At 37.5% G+C, this 17869-nt stretch overlaps 1 protein-coding gene across 2 annotated transcripts; it reads right to left on the bottom strand.

The window, feature by feature from the left end:
* Positions 1 to 791: 791 nt before the first annotated feature.
* lipea (lipase, hormone-sensitive a) lies at positions 792 to 13752 on the bottom strand. 2 transcript variants are annotated; one of them, XM_084131985.1, is made up of 11 exons: positions 13546 to 13752; positions 11839 to 12091; positions 8834 to 9118; positions 8587 to 8677; positions 8028 to 8173; positions 6323 to 6508; positions 5964 to 6116; positions 5709 to 5853; positions 4111 to 4338; positions 2691 to 3088; positions 792 to 2612 (listed from the first exon to the last, which is right to left on the bottom strand). In XM_084131985.1, exons 2-11 carry the CDS (start codon positions 12079 to 12081, stop codon positions 2379 to 2381), a joined length of 2109 nt encoding a protein of 702 aa, XP_083988111.1. In that variant the 5' UTR covers positions 12082 to 12091; positions 13546 to 13752; the 3' UTR covers positions 792 to 2378. The 2 variants fall into 2 exon arrangements, with proteins under 2 accessions (XP_083988111.1, XP_083988112.1); XM_084131986.1 differs by having other exon boundaries at positions 1690 to 2612; positions 13554 to 13752.
* Between the last annotated feature and the right edge of the window lie 4117 nt (positions 13753 to 17869).

Here is a 17869-nt window from a genome sequence, read left to right as displayed (position 1 = left end):
GTTCACTCTAAGCATGGTGAGACTGATAACTGGTGTTTTGTGAAGGATATTGTAGTAGTGGGGGAAACCCCGATGGTCCTGATGACCAAATTTGTGAGCAAGTGCTCACCTTTCTGTGATGGAGTTTGAGAGGGATTGACTCATGATGGTCAAGGGAACACTGTGGTGACTAGTATTACTAGTCAGGTACGGACTATCAAGAGAACACTGTGGTGACTAGTACAGATTACTGGTCTGGATTGTTACAGATTACTAATCTGGTGGGCTCAGATAATCCACGGTATATGAAAATCCACAGAAGAATATTGACCGTAATGGGGAAATCTCAGAGTCAAAATAAGATACACCGGTGTTTTGCCAGATTTCTCTCTTTTAATTCCTTTTATAACTGTTTTAATTTCCCCTGCTTTTATTTTGTGTCTATTTTCTATGCAAAGCTCTATGAATTGCTATAGTGTGATTATTATAATTCCTTTCTATGTAAAGCTTTTTAATAACTGTTTGAATTTTCCTTGCTTTTATTTTGTGATTATTTTTATTCCTCTCTATGTAAAGCACTTTGAATTGCCATAGTGTATGAAACGTGCTATATAAATAAACTTGCCTTGCCTAGTGTCAGTTTGACACATCTCCAGTGCCTCCATTAGGGACGAGGGTTACCATACGTAACCGAGATGTTATTGTAGACAAACTATTTTGAGGATTACATACTTTATTTTTCAGAGATTGAACTTTGTCCTATTCTGAACTGCATACACGTGCACACACTCACACAAACACAAACTCTGTTTGCTCCACAATGACCCCGCCAAGTCTTTATTTATTGTTCTTCATTTCATCACATCTTCCAGACAAAATATTATAACAATGTGTTTTGGGATTTTCATGTTTCACAATAAAGCTGAAAAAAGTAATAGCACAGAGACGGTATATAAATGTCACATAGCACCCTGCTTATTCATTTAATGCCAGCACAATGGTCAAGAAGCTGTCTGTGCATGAGCTTCTTGATCAAAGACATTGCAACAAACGATGAGGAACAATCTTCTGATCTTCTTCATTAAAAGGAGGACTTTTTTTTGTAGCAGGGTCACTGCAGGGCAAAGACAGTTCAAAAGTGTGGTACCACATGTGTGGTAATGTTGAAAGTATGAATGGATATTGGATGCAGTTCAGAATAGGATAAAGTTCATCTCTGTGAAAAGGAAAGAATGTGATAATCAAAATAGCTTGTGTATATGAACGTGTTTTGTGTGCGCACACGTGCTTGCACTTGTGTGTGCCTACAGGTTTGGTAATGTTGGATGGATGAATGGATATTGGATGCAGCTCAGAGTAGGATAAAGTTCATCTCTGTGAAAAGGAATGAGTGTAATACTCAAAATAGTTTGTGCATAAGAACACGTGTATGTATGTGCATGTGCACACGTGTGTGTGGTAGCTGGGGTGTGTATGTATCCAGGCCTTTATATTTGCAAGCACACATATACATATATGAACATGAATATGATTAACATGCTCCTAAAAACTTTTCTCTTATTTTCAGTCTCCCCCATTAACTTTTCATGGCTGGTCATTTTTGACCAGGATCAAAGTGTGACTGTACCATTTTCTACACAAATAATTTTGAAAACAAACTTCCTAATTAAACATTAAAGCACACTAGTGTGATACATTTTTTTTTTTTTTAAATTTTATTCAATATTGCCAAAATTATCCACAAATAATGCTTTTTTCGGTCAAAAATTGAGGTACATATGCTCAGATAAACGAGGCCTACGATCCATCAGATCCAAAAAGAAATGCAAAACTTGTGCTAATTGAAAGAAAACAAGTAGACAAAAAGACTGAATCCAATATTTGCTGATAATATAGAGTAATGAGACACGTAGAAGCAGTTTTAAAAGGCTGGTCATCTTTAAACACAGAACAAGGGTTAAATTAAATGAGAGAAAGTAAGGCTGTGTGTTTGACACCCCTACTTTTAAACATTCAAACCACTGGATTTTAGCTAAAAACAAGAAACCAAGCCACAGTGCAGTTTCTTAAAAAAAACGTGTTGGTTTGCAGTGCAAAAGCAACTTAGATGTTATTGCATCACTACAGGCACAATGGTGAAATTTTGGTGGATGCTTAGACATTCTGTTAGGGCAGAAAAGAACAGTGAATGGTCATTGCGAACATCTAAAAATGAATCACATTGATGCAAGACTGCAAATTAAGCTTAGCAGATATGATGATGTTGGTACTGCAAGCTGGATCTACAGTTGTTTCCAGAAGTTTAGATGGTGGATGGACTACCCTAATTTTGGGTTTCGAACCTTTCACTTTATTTATTATTTAGATGTATTCACTGTAATTTCTTAGACCTTTGTGGTCTAATTAAGCCCTGGCTGCCTCTTATCAGCAGGCAGTTCCTCTTGCTGGAAGACTTCTCTGATTCGTTTCACACATAGATCTGCTGCTTCCTGGGTTTCTTTGGAGAACTGAAATAGGCTCAGGAAACCATGAGGGAGGTCTTCAACCACAGTGAGCGTCACTGGCTGGTTCATATTCCTCAGCTTTTTGGCAAACATAACTGAATCATCTAACAGGGCATCCAAAGCAGAGGCCTGAGGAAAACAATCAAGGCATTAAAATAAGAGTCTAATAAGCACTATCTCTGGAAAAGCAGATTCATCATGTCTTACCACTATATGCACTGGAGGAAGGCCCTTGAGAAGATTGTCAGGAGCAAGTAGTGGAGAAACAAATGGGTTCTTCATTATTGGTGTGCGAGGTGTCTGTATATCCGCCAGACATCTAGACCGTAGAGGCTCAAAATTTTCTGGGTAATCTTGGACTTCCTGTGGTCTCTTAACATAATGTGACTTGGAAGGTGAAGGACCATTTGATGATGTAGTTGCACCATTTGATGATGTAGTTGCAGAGGATGATGGTGATGATGGTGGTGCCTTTGGATCTATTAAAGTATGAAGCCAATTTGACGCTCCTTGGGCGAAGTTACTCAACATCTTTACAGTGTCCTGTCCCAAAGCAGTCAGGGTGTCTAAATGCTGAGCTGGCTGTACTGACTGACAATTCGCACCTGAACAAGAGGGCGACAGAGACCGAAAAGACGGTGTAATCATGAAGGTGCTGTAGATAAGACAGAAGGTTTATTATTACTGTACATTCTGTACATAGAGCATTCTAGAATTGTCACGACTAGGTGAAACATACAGTGGGGTCCAAAAGTCTGAGATGAAAATCTTTAAGCCAGTAAACCTGTTTTAATGAATTAGAAGCGTTTAAGATTCTGCACTATTTGACAGTGAGCAAGTGAACTCAACATGACAACATTGGACCCCATTAACTTTCATTGCAAGGACAAAAACACTGCAGAAGAAATAAAAGTCGTACAGGTTTGAAACCAACATGAGGGTGAGTAAATGATGACAGGGTCAATTGTTCCTTTAAAAATAGACAACCCAAATACTAAGACATTCTAAAATTCTCAAATTGTCACATTAATAACATACATTTGAATGAAAATACTTTAGAAAAATATTAAATATTTTGGTTACAAGGTTTCATTTGTTAACAATGGATAAGTACATGAGTAAACATGAACTAACAATACTTCTAAAGCATTTATTAATCTTAGTTAATGTTAATCTCAACATTTACCAACACATTAATATTATCAAAAGTCATATGTTAATATTATTTAATGGACCTGAGCTAACATGAACTAACAATTAACTTGTATTTTTATAAACTAACGTTAACAAAGATGAATAAATATTGACACAAATGTATTGCTCAACCAATGTTTTGTTCAATGGTGGTCTCAGACTTTTGGTACCTATATATTTCCTATATTTTTTCTCATAAAAATGTAATTTTATCATGAACAAGTGATTTGACAGTATATTGTCTAGTGTAAAACTGCTTTATAGTTGAAACTGAAGTTGGAAATACAACCAAACTTACTGTTTCCTATTTGAAGAATATTGCTACATTGATGCTGTATTTGTTCCTGTTTATTACCGTAAAGCTGCTTTGAAACAATCTGTACTGTATAAAGCGCTGTATAAATACACAACTTGACTTGATCCAAAAGCTCACCAGCGTAGGCATCGATGCACTTGTAGAGCACAATCAAAGGCAGCAGAGGGTCGATTAAAGTGAGTAGTCTGGATGGTGAGGCGTCTGTTGTTAGCAGAGTTGCTGGGTACGCTGCCACAATCCCATCAGGAACGCGTACACCATGAGACACGGCCCTCATAGAGACGGTTATACACAGGTTACCACCTGCACTGTCTCCCACCAAACAAACCCGCTCTGCAGTCGAGCCTGTGTAGCAAGATCAACATTTAGAGAGTCCTGAGGCATGGTTGGCATGGATTGCTTGTCATGTCCACACCTATTATTATGCTCACACACCTAAAAATAAAGTTCAAATGGTTCTTTGCAGCACCTTAAGTTATTAAGGTGTTAAATACCGTGTTATTCATGTCTTGGCTATAGGATTTTATGGAGATTAAATTAAAGTTATCCTTCGCATCAACATTTATTTCACTAGCACACAGACTAGAAAGAAATATTCTGCTATGCCGTTTTTTTGTAACCTTAATTTGAGAGTGTCGCATGAGTTATTACTAACAAGTTGATTGGGTTGTAAAAACTAGAATGTCATAAAATTTAAAAATTTAATTGATTCAGCCATCAAATTTGGGGCATTTGACATAAAATACTTTTAAAAAAAATTAAATACTTTTGGGAAGTTTTGTAGTGTGACGTTACACTTTATCTAAAAATATTTTAAAATTATTATAACTACCACTCAAAAATTTGGGGTGAGGAAGTTTTTTTTAAATGTTTTTGAAAGTCTCTTATGGCTCACCAAGATTGCATTTATTCGTATCATTTGTATCAAAAATACAGTAAAAACAGTAATATTGTAAAATATTATTACAATTTAAAATAAATGTTTTTTATTTTAATATATTTTAAATTGTAATTTATTTGTATGATGGCAAAGCTGAATTTTCAGCATCATTACTCAAGCATTCAGTGTCACATGATCCTTCAGAAATCATTCTAATATTCTGATTTGGTGCTCAAGAAACATTTCTTATTATTACTGCTCAGTGTTTTGGTGGAAACCATGATAAAAAAATTTCAGGATTAGAATATAAATAGAAAGTTGAACTGAATAGAAAGTTCAAAATAACACAATTTATTTGAATCAGAAATCTATTGTAATATTATAAATGTTCTTACTGTCACTGAATTAAATAAAATTTATTTACAAAAAAATCGCATTCACCCCAAATATTTGAATGGTAGTGTACATGCAGGTTTTTAATATTTATATTATCATTTACTATTAACAATATTCTCATATTAATTGAGAAACTGTATGGAATGTTTGTATTTAAGATTTCATTTGTCATGACATAGGACAGTTTACAATGACAATGTTAAGACAAAAAGGTGCTTAAAATGGTAAAGAAAAATCCACTTGTGATCAGATCGACCAAAATGCATCTTAATACCAGGTGTCAACAGGGCCTCTGTGAAAAATTCATGCAACATCAATTCACTGACAGGAACAAGGGAGTTGCAAAGTCGACAGCATAATTAAACAAGGACGGCCTATTTAGACAATCACTGTCTGTATAATAGTTGCTTCTATCTGGTGAGGGGTGTGTGATACAAACCCAGCAAATGGCAATTCTTCAAGGCCCAACAGTAGGCATAGAAACATTCCTCCAGAGCCCGGGGGAACGGGGCCTCTGGAGCCAATGAGTAATCCACAGAGAGAATAGGCACATTCAGATCCTTTGACCAGCTCTTCAAGTAATTCTACAATAAAAAGAGAAGAGAACAAGAGGGCCTTTAGGAACAACAACAACAACAACAAAAAACATTTATGTGAAACTTTATACAGGGAGGTAAAACTGCCACAGCCATACCTCATGTGATTTTGAAGTTTGTGCTACAAAGCCTCCTCCGTGGAAGTGTATGATCAGGCAAGGAGAAAGAGGAGCTGTCTGACGATTGAAACTCCCCGGCAGAGACAGCTGAGGTCCCTCAGGACGAGAAAGTGCTAACAGTTCTGCACTGTCCTGTGGGAAGAGATCAAATATGGAGGAAATTCAGCAGAACCGATTATTGAGCGCTAACTTTAGCAGTCGTTCTAACTAATTACGAGAATGTTGAAAACATTTATCACGCTCACTCTACCTGAAAACATCCCTCAGAGACTAAGGGATAGCTGCTTGTCCTAAATGTAATTAATTATTTCTTTTTCAGAAAAGACACGAACACAAACCTGCCCTTGTCGGAGTGTGTGTGAGATCAAGCGCACGTTGACTGGCCCAGGGCCCCAGTGTGCAAGTGGAGGGTTAACAGCGACTGAGAGATTGGGGTCAGAGGCCAGTGGCAAACTCAGACCTTCAGCTGGCACAGTTAATGTTACATTCACTTGCACCACACTGGAAGAAATCCTTGTCAAACTCTTTAGAGAAACACAGAATAAGAAAAGACCATTTGAACTCTTCTGTCTTATTTTGTACACTTCTGTTCAAAAGTTTGGGGTCAGTCAGAAATTACTACAGGCTTATTTATTCAACAAAGAAACAATACACTGATCAACAGTGATGGTAAATACATTTATATTTCCTGAGAAGCAAATCAGCATATTAGAATGATTTCTGAAGGATCATGTGACACTGAAGACTGGAGTAATGATGCAGACAATTCAGCTTTGCCACCACAGGAATAAATTACATTTAAAGGCACAATATGTAACTTTTTTGCTTTAAAAATAGCAAAAATCACTATATCTATGTTATATATATTTTTTTGTTGTGTACTTACATTATCCCGACTGTTTCCAACAACTTTCAAACCAGGAGAAATTTTAATTTAATTCGAAGACACGGCACGTTTCTTTATTTCCGTTTTGTCGCCGTCATATCCGCGTTGTCCCTGGTTTCCGCTCGTGCTGCCATGGCAACCAGAGCTATGAACCAGAGCCCTCTGATAGTAACCAAGGCGACAGACGCAGACAACTGTGTAGTTCGCAATGTCTGTCTGCACGCTGTTGTTGTTTCGTTCAAACATTATGGACCATGGCAAGCAGACTTTGGATAAAAAAGGAGAACTAAAACGAGAATCAATATCAGCGCGGTGTTTTCGAGATGCCGAGATCTCCCATAGACAGTATATAAACGAGAGCTCCACGTCCGAGACTTCGACCGCTCCTACATGTACTTTTTTAAACAGGTGAGAACATTTACATAAAACTAATCAATGTTATATAGTTCAACAATGATAAAATGTTAGAATATGATCTATGTTATTCTAATGTTGATCTAGCTTACTGCTAGTCTCATACAGACAAACTAACACATACATTTCAACACATTGAAATGCAGTTTAGTGTGCTAGTGTGTTAATGTTAGACCAAGTGAAACAGCGCTGCGTTAACTTACCTCACAAGTTTAATTTGTCTAATAAACTGACCTGTGAGTTGTAATTCTGCACTTGCGTGTAATTCGGTAGAATGAAATGTCCATATTCCTTTTATATCCGCGGGACTCGCGTCGCGTGTGGAGCTGATAAGTTAGCTGTCTCTTAGCAATCCCGAACTGCTTCATATCACAGTCATGATAAAAACATCGATGTATTCAGTCATCCATAAACATTATTAGATCGGTCGGCTTGACGTTGACGACAAGATCCATAATTCTTAGCAAATGTTGCGTCATCAAACTACGCCTTTGTTATTGTAAATAGGTTAGCGACCCCTAGTGGAGAAAAAATCCCATACTGTACGTTTAAATATATATTCAAATAGAAAAACTTACTAGCATAAGAGACATTCAACAACATTAAAAATCATACTGACCCCAAACAGTACTGCAAATATCATTGTGAACCTACAGTTTAACTTCAAGAACAATATAACAAGGTATGGATGGTTTTTTTATCAGTTCTCACTTAGAATCATGCATAAACATACATGTACTTACTGATAATATCTCAGACTCAGTGAGGTTCCAAAAGGTTTTCCAAAACTGCATATCTAAATTTTGAGTGATGCGCTCAAACTCTTCCCCCCTCAACTCAGGGTCCACCACATATTTGCCCGATGTGAAGAAAGAAAGAGCAGCCATGCCTGTAAATAAATCAAACTTTATTGACAAAAGGGATAAGTAATTGGGTAAGAATTGAAAGAGACTAATTTCCTCATTATTTTATGGGAATAACTATGGAAGCTTGTTTCTAAAAAAATTCAGAATTGCGAGAAAAAAGTCTGAATTTTGAACCGACTTTTTCACAAGTCTGAGAAAAAAATACGATTTGTGAGTTTATATCTTGCAATTCAGACTTTTTTCTCTGAATTTTGATACATAAACTCACAATTCTGAGAAAAAAAGATAAAAAGTTACCTTTTTTATTTATATTATTATAGATTATTCCGTGGCGAAAACAAAGCTTCTATAAATAACAGACATAAATGCATGAGAAGAATAAATCATGTAGCCCTAATTTTATGAGATTTTGATGCAACCCATCGAGTTTACTTACCAAGCCCAGTCTGCTGTTTCTTGTAGTTTTCACCAAAGGACACCATACTGATGACCACTGTCTGTAGAAAAGGCCTGAGAGAGGGGGGAAACTTGTAGGAGAGACAAAGAAATAGAGACTTTGTGTTTCTGGAACAAATTTGCATAGACATCACAAACTGCGTGCATCAGTGAACCGATAAAAACCTTTATGTGTGCTTGTTAATACTGTAAAAACTTTTGCAAAAGAAATGTTCACATTATCTCACCTGGAAGCCCAAGCAGCGGCCATAGAAACAAGCTTTGTGCATGGAGACGTACTCTTGCACAAACCTCTTGCTTAAACCCCCTTCGTCCTGTGAATAGAGCTGACCGTGGGCATTGTCATTGAGTAATATCTGTGCCAGGTAAAGTAACGCTCGCAGCTGGCACAGGGCACTACAGTATGCTTCCACTTCTGTCACATTATGGTCCAATCGGAAAAAAGCTCCAGTGCAGTTTGATGCGATGTAACGGGCCTTCTGGATGATGTGGATGACGCAGGAGTGGACCACCTATGGAGAAAAGGAAAGTCAATGGCCTCCTTTTGTGGATTTTAAGGCAAATAAATAAGGAATAATCCATGGCTAGCTGTGCACGATTTTAATGCACAACGTAGACGCAAAGAACCACCCGATGCACAGCTAGCTGTGGATTATCCTGCTCATACCATGGTCATTTGCCAGCATTGACAAATTAAAGCTGTTATTGATGTTTGAAGAGCAATATTTGACCAGAAGTGTAAAAATGATGGCTTATGGCTTGTTAGATCTAGCATTCAGCCTGCTTTAAATCAGACACAGAGATACAGTAGTAAATAGAATTTATGTTTTATTAATTATTATATAATTTATTATTAACACTTAAATGCATACCTCAGGTCTTTAGTGACCCGTGACGTCATTCACTACCCTCCATCTCATTTTTTAAAGTTAGACATCAACCTTCTTAGTATTCCTCAATCAATTCTTTACAAACAATATAACAAGAAAAAAATTATAAAATGATAAAAGAATGCCTGTTTTCCCATTCATATTTGATAAAAGTTGTATTAGGGTCACTAATGACCCGAGGTGTACAACAGTGTAAGTATATTTTTTCTGCACAACAATAATTGAATCTTTGATGACTGAATAAGTAGGGCTGTGCCATATCATACCGTCCACGATAATACCGGTATACTTTTTTTTACATGATAAAAAAAGTGTCATATCGCGATATCAATGATAGCGACGCGATAATGAATGGCGCATTTATGTTCCCTAACGCACACAACAACACCACCTGTCTGAAAGTAGAGCAGCATGTCAGCCTTCGATGACGGTTTAGTACATAAAAAGGGAGCTACTTAAATAGAATGGAAGTGGTTTGGTTACAAAAGGTCAGACCTCCAACAAAGCACAATATTTTGCAAAATATGCAAGAAAACTGTTACCGCTAAAGGTGGAAACACACAACAAACTTGTTTCACCGACTGAAGCAAAAACACACCGTTCGAGTACAACCAGGCTATGAAGGTACGCGAGGAAGAGATACTAGCACAGGGCTCGAATTTCGGCGCAGGTATTGCGCATCATTTTAATAATTCATACCATAGATATCATATATAAACGCAAGATGTCTTATGGCGCAGTCACTTCCGGCATCACCGTTCGGCCATCTTGTCACAGTGGAGCTGTGTATTAAGGCGAGTGATCAGCATGCACACAAATCCTCTTATCTCGCTGAAATCTTGACGGATTTACAAACGGTTTGGTTTCTTACAGACGTTATTAACATGGCTATAATTCCGAATGCTTGAACATGCATGTTATAATTTTTCATATGTATGCAGTGCATGTATGCAGTGTCATAACTACATCTCTGACGTTTATAAAAAACCAAACCGTTTGAAAATCGGTAGAAAATTGAGCAAGTTATGGTTATTTAAAAGTACATGCACCATTAAAGTAGTGAGCGAGCACACTGTGGCAAGATGGCCGCCACGTACGGACGTCGACTTCCATTGGCCAGCAGCGCGCACGAGACATCTAGCCTTTATATATGATATCTATGATTCATACCACTTATAATAATCCCACTTATAAAGCGTGAAATTCCCCCCCAAACATTGATTCACTTTAGCAGGTAGATTGTATGAGTAAATGAACCAACAGAGATTATAGTTATCTTTTTTTTTTTATTATTATTATTTTTTATTAATGCCAAAAATGAAAATGTAACAAGTACATAACAACAGGACTAATAATTTTAAAACTATCTGAGAGACGCAATTAATTTCACAGACAGCTTGAGTGTTCAGCGGTGCTGCGTCTCTCTCTCTCTCTCTCAAAATGGGTTGAACAAGGCAAGCGTCAAGCGCAACAGGCGGCTATACTACACTCTCGCGGTACATGACGGAATGGTCTCTTGCACAATCGGGCCAACATTGCATCGTAACTAAAGTTTATAATTTCCACGTCTTTTTAAGTCTTATCTGTTTAAACATTCAAGCGATTTTAAACTATACTAGCGCGCTCTCTGAGAGATGGTTTTCTCTGCGTGCAAACATACAGTAAAGCCGCCTCACAAACAGCTCGTGAGTAACAAGTTATTTTTCGCGGATTATATCGCTTTTACATCAAAATTCCGGTATTGGTTAGTATACTCGTAAACACAGTCGGTTATGTATAAAACGCAAGTGACAGTGTGACAGGCATGCAAACAGTAATGATCCGTGCACTAGCTCTAAACGTGACAATGTGTAGGCTATGTCATTAATGTTGTCAACAACAAAAGATAGCTTTAATTGTAAGGAATCAGAATTAATAGCAGCATATGTATTTAATTTAATCAGGACTAAAAGACTATCAGTGTTTTTTTACATTTGATTACTTTATTCACTTGCTGTAGTGTTTCTGAATACTAGTGTTAGACCTAACGTTACCCCAACATTTTTCCCTTTATTTGCATTTACATTTAGATTTACATAATAATAATAAAATACTTTTAATCATTAAAACGATCATTTAAATTAAACTTTAACTGGAATTTATATACCATAATAAAGCATTAACAGGTATAAAGTTACTAAACAACTAAATTACAGCCAAGAGCATTTATCTAGACCGCTTTTTTTATGACATGCCATTATTTGCATCTAACCCCTAATTTTCAAATAAAACATGAGATTTGAAACTTTAAAAAAATCTTTTTTTTTATCCACTCATCAGTTTTGCAACCAACTAGCAGTTACCTTGACTAAGGTTCGATATCCATTGCCAGGTGTCTGCGCATCCAGATCAAAATGGTGATAAACAGTAGTAAAGCCAGTGATCAAAGGTTCCACAGCACGACCATGTTCCTGAACCTGCCTCATCACCCCCAACAGACGGTTCGTAGCGTCCACATGTGAAGAACTGCTGACGGATCCATTAAGAGCCAAGATAACATCTGAACATACTGTCTGCAGTGCTGCGAATACATCCTTATGGTCCATGTCTGACAAACTGAGAGAGGCGAGAACAGAGACATCAACAATGAAAATGTCGAACAATCCAAAACACCTTCAAAAATATACAACATCATCTCTATGAATGTGAATGGAACAGGTATCAAAGCACAAATAAACAAAACACAAACAATAAAACTCTGTCAGGCAAAGGCCAAACTATCATGAATATAAACTATTGTGTTCTAGAGAGAGAGCAGAGACCGGCCTTTGTCAACAGACACAAAGACTCAATGTGGGATCACCACAGCATATTCTTGCAGCATCCAACCCTTGCGTCATAAAAGTCCAAAAGAATGTAAAAAACTGGCCACTCTCTGAAAACACATGCTTGGAGGAACTCCAAATTACAGTTGTAATACTTATAAATGATATTTAGTGATGTGTGACACAGACTCCTAAAAGGATTTGATTATCATCTGCGATAATTATTGGAATAGGAGTTCCACGCAGTGCTAATGGCTCATGTTAGCCATGACACATAGCCAAATAAAAGACCCGCTTTATCATTAGATGCAGTAGACTAATCAGTCGTGACCTGTAAAATATCAATTTAAACTCTTTGCCTGAGGAAATGCAAAATTTGTAAAGGAAACCAGACTCAAACACGGCTGGGGAGCATAGCTTAGAAATGAATTATTCACTTAAACACTGCAGCCACTGTTACAGTTGAACTGATCCCTATTCAGAACTCTACTCAATAAACACATAAACACTCGGAGATTCCAATTTGCTTTCACTGTTTCACAATAAGATTGTTTGGTGGAGGAAAACAATCACATCTGATCAATAAAAAAAAACTCCCCATTGAACTTTGAACCCACCACCATGTAAGAATTTTCCTTATTTAGGTCTTATTAGTAGATGACCAGAAAGACAAACTGCTGCGGTGTCATGTGATGTGCAAAATAAGGGATTTTGTCAACATTGTAAAAGTCCATGAATACTTATGAAATACTTAAATATTAATATTTATTTTAATAATTAAAATACAGTATTAAAATATTTAAACATTCATTTTTATGAATGGCTTGTTTTGATAGACAAGGGGAAACAGATTTTTTTAGAGAAAATGGATGTTGGAGGTTTCACCTAAAACATTCAACATGTTAATTTATTGATCGACAAACGTTTTTCAGTTGTGTAGCCGGTTTTCTTCAGTATTTATCAATAAAGGCTATGGTGTGGCCTATTACAGTAACCAGTCCTGGAAACAGCATGAAATAGAAAAGGATCTGGCAACCCAATTGGCGCGACGCAGCAGCACTTGCCGAACAGCTCCAGTGTGCGATAGGTTGATGCTCATTAACTTTCTATGCGATGAAATTGATATCACGAAACGTTTTTGTAACGTGCCCCCCCACAAATTTAGGCGACGAAGGCCAAAACGGCAGCCCGCGCACTTAAAAGTTTTACCTAAGCAAACTGAAATGTTTGTAAAACATCGCTTACCTGCTTACCTGTCACTCAATGAACTGCGCGTTTGCACGTTGCGTCTGAACTACGAGCGATTGCTGACAGCAGCACCGCATATCGAACAGCACACTGTCGCGAAATGCTATCGACACTCGTGCATTTTCATATCCAAATAGTATGGTAGAGGATGTCTTGTGTTTTTGCTTGCTTGTATCCTCTTCCGTGCCTGTCAAAGTTTCGACTGACTCACAGCATCATGGGTACACGAGTTCAGTGCAGAGTCCTGTGTACGCGAGTGACGCGACGCGACCGCTTCCATGGCAATCAACGGGACTTTGCCACTGACACTGTGCACTATTCCAGTTTAGTCGCATAGATGGCGTGGTATAGACGAATCAAATAACATACAATAATACTAGCAGGCCTTTATATAAAAATATAGTCTTTAGCTAAATACATAGCCTACACACATAGGCCTAAACATAATGATGATGATAATAATAATAATAATATATTATCAATACAGTGTAGGCCTACTGTTTTCAGCACAAGAGTATTTTACATTCATTTTTGTTTGGAGTTTTATAATCCTATATCTGCATTTTACATATTTGCTAACTTAATAAAATGTTATAAATTAATAATAATTTATAAATTATATTAGTAGATATAATACACTAATAGTACATATACTAATACCTATGTTAACTTTAAGGTATGTGCATAGAGAAATTGACAACCAGAAAATAGGCCCATCCTGTGAAATAGGCTATTCACTAAAGTAAAAAAAGTCTTACCTTGCATGGAAAATAAACAGAAAAATTAGTCTACAACTATAGTAAAACATTAATTTTTTAAGTAATCAATTAGATAATAATACAATTATTTAAATGGGTTTTAGCCTACTATTACTGTTGTTGTTATTTTTCCCCCCCACAGTTAAATGGTCACAGTGAGCACAGAGTGGCAGTCATTACCAAGATATTTGATTCCATGTTCAGCCTCATTCTCACGTGACACCCTCTGGTGGTCAAAGAGGAAACTGGCTCCTCTCTGGATGATAAACCAGTGTGTTCTGAAAGAATCAACATGCAGAAATATATATTTTTGAATGTATAGTCTAATTTTGAGCCCTTGGATTAAAATACCATGCGAACATAATGTGGTCACATGCATTTCTTACTAGATTACATTTTGCTGCAAGACTTTATTTTCTCCAAGGGGATGAATAAAGCGTTATCTTATCCTTCTTATCTCATCTATAAAGAGGCAGCTTCCAGTCTGTGTCTATTTTAGGATTTCTTATAATACTTTAATATCGTACAGCCCTCAATGACTCAAATGACCTCAAATTCTTCACATCTTTAACAGCTTCTTTAACAGACAGAAAATACTTCACAGGGCCAAGCACTCAATCTCTTAATGCCCCACTATGAAATATTATTATGCAAACCATGTAGTTCTCTAATATACTTCCACTTAAAGCAGAGCTGAAAGAACTGTATGCCACATCTCTGAGCTTTTAGGTGTGATGCCCTTTTTTACACTAACATTTGAATCTCTTTACACTTGGCCTAAAGTGCCATTCACCAGCTGTCACCAGCTCAGGCTCTATTCTTTTGTTTCTCATGTTACAGATGACAACTCAGTTTTCATATCCAGCATGCTCTGGCCTGGCATCACCCATACTGATGGCTACCTAAAGAGAGCATCAATAGCATCACTTTGCTGTCCAGACAGTAGCTTACTTAAAAGTCATGGAAGCTAACTGGAAGCTTAAGTAGGGTTAACATAAAATAAAGAGATTTTCTGCCAGTCCTGTTTGTTAAACAGTTGCTTTTAAAGTAGAATTGGAATAAAAAAAGAAATGAAATGCAAACTGAAAAAAAAAAAAAAAAAAATCAAAAACAAATGATAAGTCAGAGGTGGACATTTTTTATAGGTCCTTCCTACCTGCTGCTCAAGATGTATATTAAAAACAAGGAAGATGTTTAGTAAAATCACTCTTTTCTTATAATTTACATTTTGTAAAATACATAAATCTGTAAAGTAACAAGTTTTCTTTTTTTGTTTGTCTTAGTCAAACTGTCTTATCTTATATTTTCTTATCTCATCTTATCTTTAAAGGGGCAACAAATGTCTATTTTTAGGACTTAATACAGTTTCTATTTTTGGCAATTCTTCACTGCTTAAAGTAAACTTTCAATTTCTTAATGCAAATTGCTTTAGTGCTCTGCAATGCAATTGTGAGCGAGAAAGGCCTGTGGTTGAGTTTAGTATGACTGAATGAGAGTTATTGACACCTCTTGCTCAGGAAGGCAAGTATCCTGTTGCAAAGTGAGATGGTTATTCCAATTATCTAAAGTTTGTTTCTTAGTTTCTGTGGGATAAATTAGTTCCGATTCCAGGCTTTATTGTCACTTATTGAACCAAAATGCAAATCCTAAAAAAGGATTCATAGTTTTGATGGATAGCATGACCCCACTACACCTGGTAAAACATCTACAATAATATAATGAAATTTTGACAATTTCTATGTTTCTTGCAAAATCAGCCTGGACAAGATATTGGTATAATTACCCTTTTACTATTTTAAAGCTACATTTTAGATCCCTTAACCCTATCCCAAAACCCAAACATAACCATTTTTTAGAGGATATTAAAATATAAAAAAAATAATGGTTGAAAATTAGTAGGAAAATTACAATTTTAGAAACAATATAGCATTAAAAATATATTTTGAGCTGCTAATCCTCCTACCTCTAAACCTACCCATAACCATTTCTTAAAAAATATGTACAGTTTATAAAGAAAAACATAACAGTGTAAAAGTGTAATATATATATAGCCGACTCACCTCTATCCCATGACAGTTTTGCAGCATTTGGCCTTGACCGACTGCTATCATGTCCGAGATTGAAATCTTTCCCTTCGCTGACGAGGCTCACTTCTACTCTGATCCTCCGCCGTAACTCGCTGGCCCGAGGATCACTCTCTGCCTGATTTTTAAAGATGCCGAGGACTACACTCACCCCCACCTGCGAGACATCCGCCACACTCCCCGGCGTCCTCGTATACTTCCGCCATCCCAACAATACCTCCCATCGAAAAGTGGACAGTACTAGGATTGAGGCAAGCGTTGATCAACTCAGAAGTCCATTACTCATGGAGAATGGATAAAGCTCACAAGCTTTACAATCTGTATGTCTCCTTGCAATCAGCCTACCTCTCATCTAAATACAGCCTCCAAGGCAGCCTATAGAGCAAGCAAAGCCCACAGGGCCCCGAACTTGCATCTCTCGACACCACCATCTTCCTCCTGCACAACATCAGACTGCAGATTCTTGCAGAGATTCAGGGTGCTGGCTCCAGAGGCGGACCCATCCCCAACTCTAGTTCCTCAATATTCAGAGATAATATTCCCATAACCCACCCATTGAAACCCCTCCACGACACATCCATCTCTCGTATAACATGTTGTTTCCCGACTTTTCCCTTCTCTACATCACCTCATTTATCTCATACCTCAACAGCATTAAAGACCTCCAAGTTGGGTCCATCAAATGTTACTTAAGCGGTATCCAATTTTTCACTAGCTGATCTACGGCACTCCCTACCCTGAGATAAATAATCCACAAACCTTCGTCCTAAACAAAGGCATTCAATGATCCAAACCCACCCGCCATTACCCCAGACAACCCATAACCCTAGAAATACTCACCAAATGTATCTCCGCTCTCAGATTAGGATACCATTCCATCAATACTGCCTACACTCTTGACGCTTTTTTTTTCTTAGATGCTAGGAACTATCAGATGCTTTCAAAAGCTATATCAGATCCAGTCAGTTCCATATCAAAAAAGCCCATCAAGCTCATCAGCTAACCAGTCCATGTTTTACGAAACTTCAAACCCACTGTATCTGCCCTCTTCAAACTCCAACTTACTCATCACACCAAACTCCAATAATAACAACAGCAACCGCAAGCTCCATACGTTCAAAGGCTCCCTCAATTACACCCGCGAGAAGTGCTGGTCGAGCTGTCCTATTTGGATGTAATGAGAGCTTGCCCGTTTTTGCCACCAGAAACACCCTTCACATTGCCGTGTGGGATCCCTGTTCGGAGGCAGTGACGGGGACAATTAATTACAGACCCAATTTTACAAAGCCCCTACTTCAAGTAGGTGTCCCATTCGACTGCTGGCAGGGCTTACTGTCCAATGCCATGAGCCCCAGCTCCAGTCAGATATGACATGTGCCCTCCTGGTCGGGCAGTGAGAATATCATACGTCCCCCAGTGACCGCCGGCGGGGCCGACCTGCCTGATGCCGTGAGCAGCAAGCTCCCATCGGATGCTGTG

Source organism: Abramis brama (genome assembly GCF_963993115.1).
Source record: "Abramis brama genome assembly, chromosome: 12".
Lineage (NCBI taxonomy): Eukaryota > Metazoa > Chordata > Actinopteri > Cypriniformes > Leuciscidae > Abramis > Abramis brama.
The sequence above is the reverse complement of the archived record's forward strand: the minus strand, read 5'-3'. Positions and strand labels throughout refer to the sequence as shown.